Source organism: Mycteria americana, chromosome 2, assembly GCF_035582795.1.
Source record: "Mycteria americana isolate JAX WOST 10 ecotype Jacksonville Zoo and Gardens chromosome 2, USCA_MyAme_1.0, whole genome shotgun sequence".
NCBI lineage: Eukaryota > Metazoa > Chordata > Aves > Ciconiiformes > Ciconiidae > Mycteria > Mycteria americana.
In genome coordinates, this window is record NC_134366.1 from 12,134,861 (window position 1) to 12,150,058 (window position 15,198).

The 15,198-nt window shown below is 39.5% G+C and overlaps 1 protein-coding gene across 6 annotated transcripts in view; it reads right to left on the minus strand.

Annotated features, from left to right (window-relative positions):
• DIP2C (disco interacting protein 2 homolog C) overlaps window positions 1-15,198 on the minus strand; it is a 327,852-nt gene that overhangs the window by 100,508 nt on the left and 212,146 nt on the right. For 5 of the 6 annotated variants that reach the window (XM_075492425.1, XM_075492419.1, XM_075492423.1 and 2 more), the window contains 3 exons: window positions 10,963-11,094; window positions 9,499-9,618; window positions 8,348-8,545 (listed from right to left, as the gene is read on the minus strand). In XM_075492425.1, coding sequence (XP_075348540.1) covers window positions 8,348-8,545; window positions 9,499-9,618; window positions 10,963-11,094 — 450 coding nt within the window. The remainder of the gene's footprint in view (window positions 1-8,347; window positions 8,546-9,498; window positions 9,619-10,962; window positions 11,095-15,198) is intronic. The other variant, XM_075492421.1, reaches the window with a different exon arrangement.

Below are 15,198 nucleotides of genomic sequence, written 5' to 3' on the forward strand. Positions count from 1 at the left end.
CAAGAAAGAACCATCTTTACACAAAACACTTTCAAGCCTGAAATGAACACTGAGTTTTTAATCCCTTTTCTGAGAGACATAAGGGGCTGCTGTGAAAAGTTCTGTCTGAGCTATGGAGATTAAATTTGTTGTAAGTATTAAATTCGCATTTGTGATGTATTCACACTAATTTTTCATCTATCAAATGTGCCATCTTACAATATTTTCTTAAAAATCTAAGGGCTATTCCTATTAAAGTATTTAGATGCCTTCTTTCAGAAGTACCTGGGTACGCAGTACAACCATCTCCACGTAAGTGATCTGAGTAAATGCAGAAATTAACTTTTCTCAAAGGCTAAGAAAATTTAAAGGAGTACTTTCTAGTAAAGTTTTAAATAATTAAGTCTTTAAATACATTTTGTCATGATGCTCTTTTATTGCCAAAATTTTATTTCGGCTTCTGAAACATAGAGCATATAAGGCTGCCTCCCTAATTCCTCACCTTTTTGTTTAAATACACTTCGAAGTGCACAAAAAATGCCCGTAATATTTTCTAACGGTCAGAAAAGACTTGCATTTTCTGTCACCACAGCCCTTTCCTGCTCTATTTGCTGGTGCAATACCAAACTATGTTAATAAGCCAAGCTAACGGCATGTGCATATGGGTATGAAACTGTGGAAACCTGGAACAAAGAAGCTAGTTTGCATTCAGCTGGGAAGGAGCTGGAATATACAGCCTCTCCCGCAGCCCTTAAAAGCTCCGTAACTTCGCTCTAAGCCTTGCAGGCTCTGCCTGCTCCGGCGCGGGCAGCAGCAGCCAGGGGCAAGGCAGCCTCACAAGCAGACAGAGCAAAGTCCATGCGGATCTTAAAACTGGATCGGGCTTAAAAGGAAGCGCGTAATTTTTCTTCCAGGGTATATAGCTGCGTTCCAAAAAATAAATAAAAAAGGGGCTACAAAGGGAGCAGTAATCCAGAAGCTGGAGCCAGGAATGTGTGAATCATCAGGGCCAGATCTGGGGCTGCTGGATGGGAGACAAGCTTCTGACCAGAGGTGGACTGAACCATGTGCTTATTCTGCCACCTTGGCTGTTTGGCCCCCGCAACGTCACTGAGAAATACAAAGGACTCCACGACGGCAGGATAAAAGCCCTCAGTAACGGAGGATGTTATAAAGAAGGAAATCTTTGAAGTATTTCCTCCCTTGGTTCTGCCCAGGTTGCAATTCAGTGTAATTCTTCCTTTGCAAACTTGAGAGATTAGATGTTGCTGGGAAAAAGCCGATTGCTAAAACCTCTCCCACAAATCCCGACGCTGCGACCTTGCCGCGACCTCCACACAGTGCCACATCTGCACAGCGGGAGAGGGAGGCCTCGGCGAGGAGGCCAGCTGGGCTTCATCCAAGGCTTCTGCTCTCGGGCAGGGCTTAGTGCCACCGGCCGACCCTTGTGCGGGGTAAACCATCTTCGTTCCACGGGCTACAGCGGAAATCTGGCTGTTTGGGGCCGCTGAGGATATGGCCCGTTGTCCTCAGCTGGAGTGCAATGAAGCACCGGTCCTCCTCAGATAAACACACTGCCATTAATCTTCTTGAAGTTCTTGTAGTTGGCTTCAAGACAGGAGGGCAGATGTAGGAAACTGAAGCAGCAAGTTTTATTTAGTGGTGAGCGGACCAGCCCGTGTTTCAGCTCAGTGCCAGAGCTCCTTTCTTCCAGCCACGCCGCCGCAGCAGAAGGCTGCCCTTGGCCCGGCCTGCAGCCTGCCTGAGCACACGCCACTGGGTGCAGGACCCTCGAGCACTGCTGCTGCTTCCCCGCCCTTTCCCCAGGTAAAGACTAGACCCTGCGAGCCCTCCTCTTCTTCACCTTCCTGCCCGCGTCCCCGCTGCAGCAGGACCCTTTCAAACAACTCTCCTACCTGCCTCACCAGGGACAGGATTTGTCCCTGCCAGGCTCTGATCTGCTCGCTAGCCATATATGAGCAGCTACTTCCTTGCATTTAAAAATGAAGAATTGGTAAGTCATCTGCAGAGGTAAGTCATTAGCGAGAGATCTGGGTGTCCGGTGGTGTCTCGGGCACGAGGGTACCCTCCAGAAGGGGCCCGGGCTCTGCAGACCCTGTGCCGTGTCTGCCAGTCACACACACACATCGTGGTAACGCGGGGCACTAGATGTTTAAGTACCTGAATTACCCCTCAGTTTTCAGGTCACAAAACTATTTCCCAAACAAAGCAGACTGGTAGGTGTCCACAGAACAGTTTCCCAAGTTGATTTTGGAAAACAAAAACCCAACAGTTAATGCACACCTTGCTGCTACTACAAATTATAACCTTGTTCTTACCTCCTGTCAAGCTGCTAATTGTGGTGCTGCTTTCCAAGATCTTGTATAACTCCACGAGATGGTAAGAAATTAAGATTTTCTCTGCATCTGTCATTGCCTAACTTGTAATTGCTTAAGTATTTTACTGAAATACATCTTCTAAAGATCATCATATCTTCCTTAGCCACTTCTGTCACTCGCCCAGAGCGCTGCTGCCAGACTTGCACACCCTAGCAGCGTGTTCATGCAGGGAGGCCAAGTCACCTTTAATGCTCTTCACACACTTGCAAACTAAGCTGAGTGCCCCCACTGCCCAGCCAGTACCAGCAAGTACTGCTATGCCTCTGAAGCTGAGCCATATCGGGCAGACATTGCGCATGCAGATATTCTCGGCAGGACAGGATGGAAAACAGCATCTCGCTTTCTGGCAGCTGTGACAAACACTGTCAACACCTGTGTGGGGCAAGTCCCTTTTCTTTTGCTGCTGGAATCTTGATTTAGTTGAATAGTGACAAACCTACACCAGCAACCACATATTTTACACTTCACTTGTATTCGGTCTTGTTCTTTTTTTAACAGTCTATTCAGAGGGCAGTATCATTTACCAACTAAAATTTAGCAAGCTGGAGTGAGTTAATAACCCATCTGGTTAAGCAACATACTATGAAGGTAAAGGAAACCACCAGGTCTTAAAAACCACACAAAAAGGGATCAGTTAACAAAAATTAGATGCTTTCCACATGACACTGAAGTAAATCCCCTTCCTCTTCCTTCACAAATCTGTAAAAGGACTATATGTTTGTGTTGAATGTAAAGAAGGTTATAAGAGAAAAGCTGTATCAGGGAGAAGACTCAGAGAGAAAACAAACCACAATCAATTTCCTTTCATCTTCAGGACGCTTTTCAGAACCACACAGCACTAACTCAACAAAGCCAAACCAGTGGTCGCTTACCAATCTCCATGCACAGCAATTGCGAGACTGCCAAAGTTTAACTGCAAATAATTTTGTCAAATATTCATTTTCTCAGTATCACAGTATGACATTTCTTATATTAATAGAAACAAAAGTATTTATTAAATCTGGTGTAAATGGCAAACTTCCTAATGCTATGCAGGTAAAGGGGCACTTTGTCTGCTTTGCAAAATAACAGTCGCAGTTCTGCTGCTCTGTTAACCCTTTCTTCATAAACTCTTTAGATCCATCCTGAGCAGCAAATTAAATTGTTGTCTTTTGGGAGAAAAAATCCAAAGAAAAAGAACAAAAATGTTCTGTTGCAGAGAATAAAAGACTCCAGACATACTCAGAATAGAGGTAACCTTGCTATTACAGTGCTTGATACTCCAGTCTTAACCATAGATTGCAATACAGATTTTTTAAAGTAATTTTCTGTCTTTTTATTAAGGAAATAAACATTTAAAGTATTAAACAATCATAAGATTGGTACCTATCTAGGGAATGGAACCATGACTATCCAAACCTCTGCAAGCACTGAGTTATTTCAGAGATAAGGACAGTCTGGTTACATAGCTACTTGGTTAGAAGAGTCTTGATTCCCTCTCTCTCCTCCTGATAATTGTGAAATTCCTGGCCTAGGAGATTCTCGCAGCAAGAGGACACGGGGGGCCGGGTCACATGCCAGCTGCAGCATGGCTTGGGGTTGGCTATTTTCAGTCTGTTGTTCAGTTTCAGCCATCTCAGGGTATCTCCAGTATAAGCTCCATCACCTCTGCTAAGGTAGCATGACTTTGGCCTCAAAATGTTTACAGTTGCATTGATTATTTTTTAATGAGCAATTAATTTGAAAAAAAAGTGCCATTTTTCAGGCATTTCTTTCTCCACAGAATCCAAATGGATATAGAAAAAATACTTCTCTATCCAGAGAGCGTTCTCTGCTCTTTTTTGCTAGCCTTGCTGTCTCCAATGGGCCTCTGACGTGGGAAACAATACATTGGAGCTACTGAAAATGGTTTTTAAAAAATCTGATTACAGAAAGTGTTAGATAAAGGAAATGAGATTCTTTGAATCAGATGTAGTTAACTGGTACTTGTTTTGTTGTTTTTAATAATGGTTACAATAAGAAACCTCAAAACTTGCTCATTCCCAAATTACTTTCAGCTTTTTACTTTTTCCTCAGCCTTTCTGATTCTTCTTAGAATAATCATTTTAAATAAGAAAAGTAACTGTGATAGCATAAGTACTATACAGGATTTAATTGTCCTTTATTCACATTTCTCCTCTAAGAAATCACTAAGCACTTCGTTATTAATACTAACAATACCAAAACCAGATGCCTGACTACTCTGACTAACTTTGAGCCAGAAATTGTCTTCCTTTTCCTCAAAGCACATATTAGGTTTCTAGTCAGAGTTCCAACTTACATAAAACCCAATAAAGACATCTTTCCTTCCCATATCTCAGACATTTCAATTTATGCATATTCAGTGATTTGATTTATAAAGGGATTGTGAATAACTTAACTAAGATGTTCTCCACTTAACCAAATTCCCAAAGGAACAAAATATTTGAGAAATAAGTAATATTCATAGTGTTTCATTCACTAGAAAGAGTTTAAGAGTTCTGAGTACATTAAATAAAGATTACAACTGGGGCACTGAGAAGAACTTCAAGAACTGAGGCAAACCGCTTCAAAAACTTCCTTGAAAAAAACATCAAGTCTACAAGTGCACTTATTCATTTCTTCTATCTACAGTAATCTGAGACACATGGAAGGAAACAGTCCTGACATGCCATAAAGACAAAAAGCTCAAAAAACATGCCGAAAAAGACACAGGAGATATAAGGCATTATGAATTAGATGAATCCTGCAGAGGAATGGGAAGGCAGAGATGATTTTAAGCAACAGCTGAAAGAGTAACTTCTTTAAACTAGTTCCCCTTATGGCACAACAGCACATCATGATCTAGAGCACTCATCACTTAAATCCACACTAACTGTATCATATCCGCATCAGCCACTGTTAGGTAGGGAAATTCATTCCAGTAAATCACACAAGGTGGTCTCATCACACCAATCTACCGCTGTCTACCACAGCACATCATTGCTGGGCCATAGGTCTGACCACTCTCAGATGTCTCTGGACAGGACAGCAAAAGAGTTGTGAGGAAGGCTTTGGAGAAGGAGAATTTTGTGGACTCTCAGAGAGCTTTTCAGCATCTAAGGCCACCAAGGGGAAGGATGAAAGCATCCTGGATAGATGCAACAGGCCAACACTGCATTTTTTAGGGCCAGAGAGAGCCTGCTGTAAGAATTGAGTCTAAGGTGACTGACGGGATGAGATTTTGCCATGTAGATGCAGCAAAAGGTCTACATTTGCAAAGATTTGCTCCCAAAATAACCTGCGAGGTTTGGACACAAAATGGCTGTACAAAACTAAAGAAATGTCCAGGTCATGCATGATACTCAGGTTACAGCCCGAGTGACGGGCAGGATGGCAATATCGTCTACAATGATCCACAAAGGAGGAGATAAATATGCTTGGTATTAAGGGAATAAGTACTCCTACTCAGACGGGCTATGACCTAACAGCTACTGAGACACTCCTGGAATCCAGTCTGAAAAGAGGGGAAGAAGTCTGGAATAAACAGGCAAATCTGCAATTCATCCATGCAGAGACAAGAAACTGGAGGAGACGCTGTGAATGAAAAAAGTAGGGATCAAAAGACATCATGCAGAAGCCTCCTCCTAACCGGAAAGTTGAAGGATGAATGAAGAGGATTTCCATGAAGACACAAGAGGGTGTGAGAAGAGACTGAAGTAGAAACAGTAAGCAGAGGTAAAATATTCAAGAAGAGGTGCATAGTGACCATGTTGGTAACATGTCAAAGACTGAACCTCTAGAAACTTAGATTTATTCTTAAAACTCTTGAATATTTGTCAAAATAGTGAACATATGAAAAATCCTGGTAATGGTGCTTCCTTAAATTGGCAAAGAACCTGAAAATAACTGTGAGGTACAAACTCAGAAGAGGCTACTGAAAGTCCTCAGTGTAGATATTCTAAAGTTTTAGTCATCTGATCATAGCATGCACACAAGGAAATGAAGTGTCACATTGATACCATGTGGTAGGATTGTGGGTTAAGCTCATCTTTCAAAAGTTTATTACCACTGGGGCCAGTGGCACTATGCAGAGGGATGAAAATTCATGAATAAGAGTGTCTTTGCTGAGTTCAAGGCTTAATGTCTGTTAATGTTCAACTTTAAAAAATGCCATTCCCACAATTGCTAGAAAATATTATAGACACGAAAGGTGGAATAGCTACAGCAAAATCATTCATAAAGTCACCAATAAAATGACAGGTGGCTGTAATGTTAATGATATTTCAAAAGCAGTTGTCATTTAAGAAAACTGCTGTGGCACAGTGAAAGGACATTTCCCATGAAGAAGAATGTCAGCTTGAAATCTAGCTAGCAAAGAAGAATTCACTAAATCTCTTATGAAATGTTTTGGTTTGTAACTTCTTTTATCTATAAAAAGAAAGAAAAAAAAAGAAAAAAAAAGAATTTATTTTTTCTGACCTCAGGAAACTACTGAAAGGCAACAGCAAAAACCACATCTTAGAGTGCTGCCAAATGAAAGTAATGAAAACATGAATTTTAGTCCCATTTTTCTCAGGATTTGGACAATTTAGAAGAGGGGTTTGGAGAGAGTTAGCTTAGGACAGAGAAGCAGGCTAGGTGGCTCCGTGAGCCACGTGGATGAGTTCCTCAGGTTGATTTGCTCAGCCTACAGCCCTTCAGGCGAAGCAGGACATGTGCTCAGACTCTCTGGACAGAATCCCATATTCAGAAAAATGGTGTGGTTCTCACTAACATCTTAATTTCCTTTCCTGTCCAATTTATTTAGGGCATTCAGTAGATGATATGAATTGCTCTTCCGCAAACATGTAATTGCAAACTTTAAAATCCTTCTCTAGTTCCAAGTAAATGTCCTTAAGGAAGAAAAACATTGATCAATGGTGAATCATATGTTTGCTCCCTAATTTAAGTAACTTCTTAACTCTAAGGTACCTGAAGGGAAAATGTTTCATGCATGACCTTCAGTTGCAAAGGTTCTGTTATGCTTTAAAAGCCTTTAACTATATTTGCAATGCCAAACTTGCAGCAGACATCTTTTCGGCCAGGGACCATCACTCAGTCTGACTCCTGAATGGAAAGGAGCATTCAGCACTGAACAAAACAGACAGACCCTTATATCACAGCATGTAAAAACATTCTCTGCACAGAACTCTAGGTCCCTGAGAAGGTAGAAATAAAAAAAGCAAAATCATGTTTTATATCCATATCAATAGCATACAGAAGTGTTCCAACTTGCTTTCAAAGTTTGACAGTTATTCATAATAATTCCTTTGAACATCTCCGAAACGTCCCCTGAACATCTCAAAATTAGAAGCTATATGGGAGTTATTTGTCAGAGATAGCCTTATGTTTATTTTTATTTGGCCTTTCTTGGTTGCAATAGATTGTCAGGCAGTACACATTGAACTATATCAACATACCAAAGATTGCACGGAAATATATCCTGGCAAATCTATTTCAAGGGGGTACATTTGCTATCTGTACAACTACATATCAGGAGGAATAACTCAAATCACACTTACTACAATGTCAGTAGAACACGGGAAAAAATCCTATTTCAACTTCTTCAGGAAGCTGGTGAATTTTGTATGACAGGTTCTGCTTTTGCAGAACAAAGCCTGGGCAATATCCAAGGGCAACAGATTTAGACATTAATCTTCAGGAAAATCTGCCCTAGGATGTATTTCTATTTAAAAGGTGGTTTTAATTTATAATCTGTGATTCCATGGGTGTATCTACTCAGCTCTTTTCCTCTTTGTAAAATAAATTATACTATAACACCTCAGCAATCCATACTCAGACACCAACAGCTTCAGAATTGTCTTACCCTGCTCAGAAATGGAACAGATGCATCACTGGAGGACTTTTTTCACTGTATATGTATGCATTTACTATACACATAGACACTGTATACAATATATAAAAGCACAAGGAGTTTGAAGAGTGCTCACCGTAAGTGAGAATATACAGTGGTTTTCCATTAGTATCCATAGTGGTTAGGCAAGGAGCTTTCGGTGAGATGGTCCCCCATCGCTGCAGAGCTGCTTCCAGAGAAGGCGGCCAATTTGTAACCACACCTAATTGTTCCCCACGCATAGCCAACATCTGAGCTCCTTCTGGCTTTGGCTGGTTTGGATCTGGCTGTTGAACTTATGATTATGAAAAGATATACAGTTACCATGTAAATTCTATACCTTGTGTACACCTGTGTAACCAAGAGAATAAGTTACCTTTGCAAAATATCCTGAAAATAATAAATGTTAGAAGGTATTGAGAAGCAACAGAGAAATATAACAGAATAATTAACTTTTAACTTTAACAGAGATGAAGCAACTGAAACATCTCAGGAATGCACGTGCTTAGCCTTACACTAGCTCTATAAGCAGGGAAAGAAACTGCTGAGGCAGCATGCATATATTTATCTTCGAAATCATCAACCTTTCTTTATTCCTAAAGAGAGATGGAGAATACTTTTTCCTGTCAAAAATGCAGTAATGAGATGAACTGCAGAACTACTGAAAAAATGTACTTTAACAAGTCATCAGTAACAGACTGATTTAAGTCACGTTCTGTTACAGTGCCTTCTAATAAACTACTATGAAGACTATTTAAATCTCCACATCCTGGCAAATCTTAATTCTCAAAGCACTGGCCTCCTTAAAAAAAAAAAAAAATTTCCATGTATTGACTTTATCCTTGTTTCTATCTTACATTTAGTTCATTTTTTTGATGCTTCTCTGTTACACAAAGGATATGTAAAACATTTAACATGCTCCCTCACTGACAGTTTTTCTCATATTGGTGTTCAAAAGCAATGGTTGTAACCCACAGCTGACTGTTCTCAAAGCAAAGCTTCCCTCTACTCTCTTCTGTCCTTTCTTTGCAAGGAGAACCAGGAGCCGAGCAAACAAGAGAGACTTTTGACTCTATAGCACTACGTCCAAGCTCACTACAAGCAGATTCCATTGAATACTGATGCTTTTTGGTACTTGCCAGTACAGGGAGGGCTTACTTAGTTTTCTAGAAAGTCAATGTGCGAGACAAACATTTTACAGAGTTTTAATAAGAGATCCCCAAACCTTTTGAAAAACAGTCATTTTACCTTCTAACAATTCCTCAAAGTCATCTACAAAGAACTCTCGTAATGGTGGTCGTTTGGGCCGTTTTAGTGTATTGACCAGCTGCTGAATCTTTGCTGACACTCTGCTGCTCACTGGTACTCCTGCAGGACAGGGATCAATGGAGACATCAGTCGACCGCTACGCTGAACGCCACCAGACGTTAAGTCGGGTAAGAAAAAGTCTAGGACTGCAAGGCCACCACAACTACAGTTTCATGCCATACCATGACTCAAGTATTCAACATCAAGACATTAAGATCATTTCAGCAAAAAGGAACAATGATGCCTAGTTTAATTAAAAACAATACAATAATGTCAGAGTGAGCTTGCAAAATTAGAGGGGAAACAGCACATAGACTGAGGGAGAGAAGCACAGTGAAAAAAACCTCCCTATAGCAAATGTCAGTGACCTTAGAGAACTCTTCTAGGCGGCACTGGCAATGGTCAGTGAGAAGACAGGCATTGGCTCTCCCCATGATCACTGGTCATACCAACATTGTCTGACTAGACCGCAGTTTAGCAAGGAGTGTGGGTGATAGGCTCTGCCCCATCATTTATTCTGGGTTGCTCTTTACACTGTAGTGGACATCTGTTGTCCAGTATCCATCTTAAACATGGTTCACATGTTTGTATTACTTCAGCATGACCCTGTATTCTCTGAACATCCCTACAGCCAATCCCACCAGCCAGCGATCTCCAAAGGGAGCGTGCTTGCCCGTACAGCACTTTGAAAAACTCAATTCTGAACAGGAGCGTGGGGCAAGGGGCACTTTTATAATATAATCCCATCAATCACCTCCCTTTTCCCTAGTTGAGTGCAAAGCCTCTGCAACGTTCACGTCATCTGTTCCTGAACTAATAGCTTTCTGTCACTGCATTGCAGGAATTTCAACTTCCTACCCTTCCAGAAGGTTGGCTCCAAAACTTTTACCAAGTGGTTTTTAGAGCTGAAGCTGCTAAGTTTAGATGTGATACACTTGGTCAACAATTCCACACCTTGCTGAAATATTGCTTAATAACTTTTAGAAAAGAGGAGCAGTAAATAAGGAAGGGTTTACAAATAACTGTTTTTCAAAAAAAAAATACTGAGAAAATAAAACTTCAAACACGTCACTTTTCAAGATGTAGCCATCCTAGCATGTCACTTTCTCTGCCATTTAAAAAACAGACTAGCTGTAACCAGGCGGCATGATAAAAGCAGATCTAGAGATTCACTGCTTTCTTTTGCCAAACAATTTCTACAGGGAATCAGCTCTGCTGATTAAGAAACATTTCTCTATGTTGGCTTCATTTATACCAGTTTATTTTGGGACTGTAAAGATGCTGCAACTTTGTATGTGTTTATAAGTGAAAAGTGCCCAGAAGAAACAAAGAGCAGATGCATACAGTAACCACTAAAAAGATTATGATACTCAAAAAACCCCCCAGTTTTGCTTTGTGACATACCATCACCAGTCTCCATAAGTTCAGCGTTTCCATACTTTGGTGCCACCCGTGCGGTTGATCCTTGTGGTCTTTCTACTTGTATTGAGTGTTCTGAGGTGTAAGTGGTAACATCTGGAGGGGCAGAATGATTTTCTGTGAAAAGTAAGTTAAAAGGTTTAACCATGTACCTCTAATGTTGAAGGGCAGAAAAGCAAAGGGGAGAGGAAAGGATACCATTTGATTTTTTTTTCCCAACATCTGAACAGGCATTAAAGTTAATACACAAAATGAATGTACACAACTATAATGTAAAGCATGATTTTAATAAATAAAGTTTCCACTGATTAAAACAGGGGCTGTATATCTGCAATCATATAAGCAACAGGCTAAAAAAATGATACAATTAGGTTGCAGGTTCTCCACTGACATTTAATTTTATACTAAGTTAAAGCTGGTGAACAGCCCCAAAAAGAAAAGACACAGATAAATATACTTCTAATAGATTATTGCATCGTTTTTTCTAAATAAAAATAATACAGCATGTTGTCAGTCACTCGCAAGTGCCAATACATATCCCTTTTATAACCTCTGTATTTTGAATATGCCAATTTTAGTTAGGAATTTGTTCATATATTAGGGAAAAAATCAATCATAGCAGGGTTGGAATCCAGGGGGGAAAGAAATAAAATGTAAAGAAACATGAACTTTGCATTCTGCATGGACACTTGCTTGTCTACTATTTTTAGACAGAGCTATTTCAATTCTTCCGCATAACAAAGACTTGCCTTTCAGAAGGCAAACACAATTTGGTCTGACTCATGCCAGCACTGCTAAACAATTCCACAAAGCTAATCTTTCTCTTTCACAGCCTGATAACTCAGCATGCTACCACAGTTTGTTTTCCCATGTTTTCAAGTCTGAGTCTGTATTACCTACGTATTTGTACTATTTTTATGGGTTGTCTCATGATTTTTTTCCAGGTTTTTGTCAGCATTAGAGTAGATGGAGATAAATACCATAAGCAAACAACAACTTCTCTCTCGATTGACATAAATGATCCCCAGCAGCCTCTGAGATACAAAAGAACGCAGGTCTTCATTCTGCTGCTGCTGAAGTGAAGAGGAATGCACTCCATTTTACAACAGGGTAAGAGTCTTTAAAAATGCAAAAATTCTGCAAAAACTTCATCTTGTTCCAATACTATTTTCAAGGTGTGCTTTTTATTAAATCTGTCCCATAAGCATTATGGTACTGTAACTCTACTATAACACCAACTTCTACAGTAAATTTCACCTCAAATGTAATTATAAAGCATTTTCATGAGTCTTGAACTTTGGATCACTGTAATTCTTGTGCATTCAATCCCAAATTCATGCACCATCAACACAGATAACTAATTTTTATGGCTACACATACAGTAACAGGATGCTATATTAGATGCCTGTTTTGCATACTTCTCCTTTGAAGGTAGCATTTGATGGACAATCATCATGAAAAATTAAGACAGGATATTAATGTCTGTGGTTGTTATTTAATGTTTATATTCATGAACATCATAAGGACTCAACTTTATCACTCAACCACAGTATCTGGTTGAGGAAAACATGAGATGGCTTTTATCGTGCAACTCAAAAACATCTTGCATCCTACACATGTCCAGTTGAGCCTTTCGAGTCTGGTCACATCCATTGTTATATTTTACTGAAACAAACACCTTATATTGTGCTGTAAGTGACCAACTGAATTATAATAGCTTGGACAATGAAGCTTATGCCAGTAATTGTTTGAATAATGTCTTCATTTTAGATGTCTTGTCATTATCAACTATTTTAGACTCAGCACAATTTTTGCCCTTACTTGCTAAGTGGCAAGAGCTTTTTATAGATCATGATTGAATTACCCAATAACTAAGTCAATTAAAAAATGCTGATGTTTATCTTTTTATCTTCTACATATAATGCAGTTTTGCTACGCAAATAGGAGAGGAGATCATGACTAAGAAAATAATTGTACCTAGTCAGCTATTAGTAACATGAGAAAGTATTTTTGAAGTTAGCTATAATTGTTTACATCTTTCCAGTGAAGTATTTCCATCTTTCAGACTTATGGCAAATTGAATTGGAGTTAAAGTATGTCCTTTCAGGTTTTAGCACTGAGATGAATTTTTTTAATGTGTGAGAGAAGATACATGATCCAAAGCATCACAGAAGCAGCTCCCTTCAGATCTATAACCAAATGCTTCTTTGTAACACATGGTGCTGAGTAGAGTGAAATAATATAAGAAAGAAGCTTCTTGCTCTTTTGTAAAAGGGTTTCCTTTTGAACAAGTAGCACTGGCACTTGAAATTACCTAAAAGAAACTCTCTTCCCAAGGCGGTCACCACTAGCTGGCCAAAGAGTGGGGTTTTAGCACCCTGGCTGCCCATCTGCTATTTACATTTCCATTAAGAAGAACCCCTATCTAGCAGAAGAGGAACATTAAGGTTTATCTTGCCGTGTTCCTTTATAGTATCTGCTTAACAGATGTCTTATCATGGCATATCTACAGCTGTAGGTTTCATTCATTAGATTTACAAATCCTCAGTCAGTTCCCTTCTCAGAGTCAGGCTTGGAGAAATGAAAGTCACACAGACAAAAATTTGGTCTGAATGACTTCTAAAGAAAAAGATAATTGTTATGTTATGTGAAATGTACCCTTTTTTGTATAGAACAGTCAATCCAGGCTTAGACTATGGACACAATGTGTATAGAGCTGCTTGGTCTTATGTCAGGTAACTTGAAGCACTGTTTGAGGTTTAATTAAGAATAATGATCCTGACACATCTGTTGGCTAAAAAGTAGAAACTGTGACAGCTGCATGACTTCAAAGCATTTCCTCCATCAAACATACATATTTGCGTCACCTCCTCTTCCCATCTCTTCCAATATTCTTGCATTAGAAGATCACAGACAGAACAGCTGTTTCCAGTTAAGGCTCTCTTCATTTCTGCCACTGGAGTGATATAATTCACCCCATTTCATGAAAATCAGAAAGATCCAACAATGCAGAGCACATTCGTGTAGGCATAGAGTGTGTGCATTGACAGAGCCCCATGTTTGAGGAGAAGCAAAGAGCTGGAGGAATACTTTCCAGTGGAAGTTTGGAAGTGCTCATAAGCACCGTGTATTTGAAGTCTCCAGGAACTCCAAATAGCATCCCTGCAATACTATACTTGAAGAAAATGTAGCTTCTCCTCCCAAAGAAGGAGACAAGCTGGGTCTTCTGGTTGTCAGGGAAGGAAAATCCAGAATGAGAGCTGTGGCTTTTTCCATCAGCTGGGTTTCTCCCATATTGAAGTCCAGGTGACAGAGAGTATTTTAAACTAGTCTCCTGTATTATAGGTTAATATTCCCCCTCAGAACACTTAGGAGTTTTATGGTTGTCAGGGAACTATCAGTCATGCCTTATGGCATGTTTTTATATTTACTTTATTAGAAATCTACGTAGCCTTTAACTTGGATAGAGGCCTTTGATTTTCAAACAGAAACATATTTGAAGCATATAAAAGAAACATTAAATGCACCTACAGGATCAAAACTTGTAGTGAGATGTTTAACTCTTTATATAAATTTACAATCATAGGTAAGCGCTGTGTGATTTTCATTACATGAACTTTCTGAGCTTTGGGATGCGCTTTCTCTCCTTGATTTTTATATACGCATAGATCCAAAAAATATAATACAGGCAAAAGAAAGCTTAAAGACCTTGGAAATATATACAGTACTGACCCAAGTGGGTCAGAACATTAGATATTTTTTTACAGATTTTGCTGGTTTGACCTCTAAGTTCAAGAGTTACTCAACACAATTGTGACACCTATGCCAAACTAGAGATTCTCCCTGTAGCTTAGTACAGACACCGGAGTGTCTTAAAGCTGAGAATAAATCTTTAAAGGATATCTAACCTAAACTAGAACTTTGGCCATAACAGGGCAGCAGCAGCAGCCAAATTAAATGAACAGTATAACATTAAAAGCATATAATAGCTTATGCAAATTATCTAAACGATCAACAAAACTGAACTCTGATTATATTATAGCCAAAGCTTTTTATCAAATCCCTTCTCAGGACTGCATTACAGTACTTAAACTGGAAAAATCTCCCTTTGATTCTGTGATGCACTCTGGAGGTAAAATCCTAATGGATATCAGAATAGAGGGCATTTTTTGGTTATCATTAAACGTCTTCCCTGTTGCCCCTTAAATTTGTATTTATGAA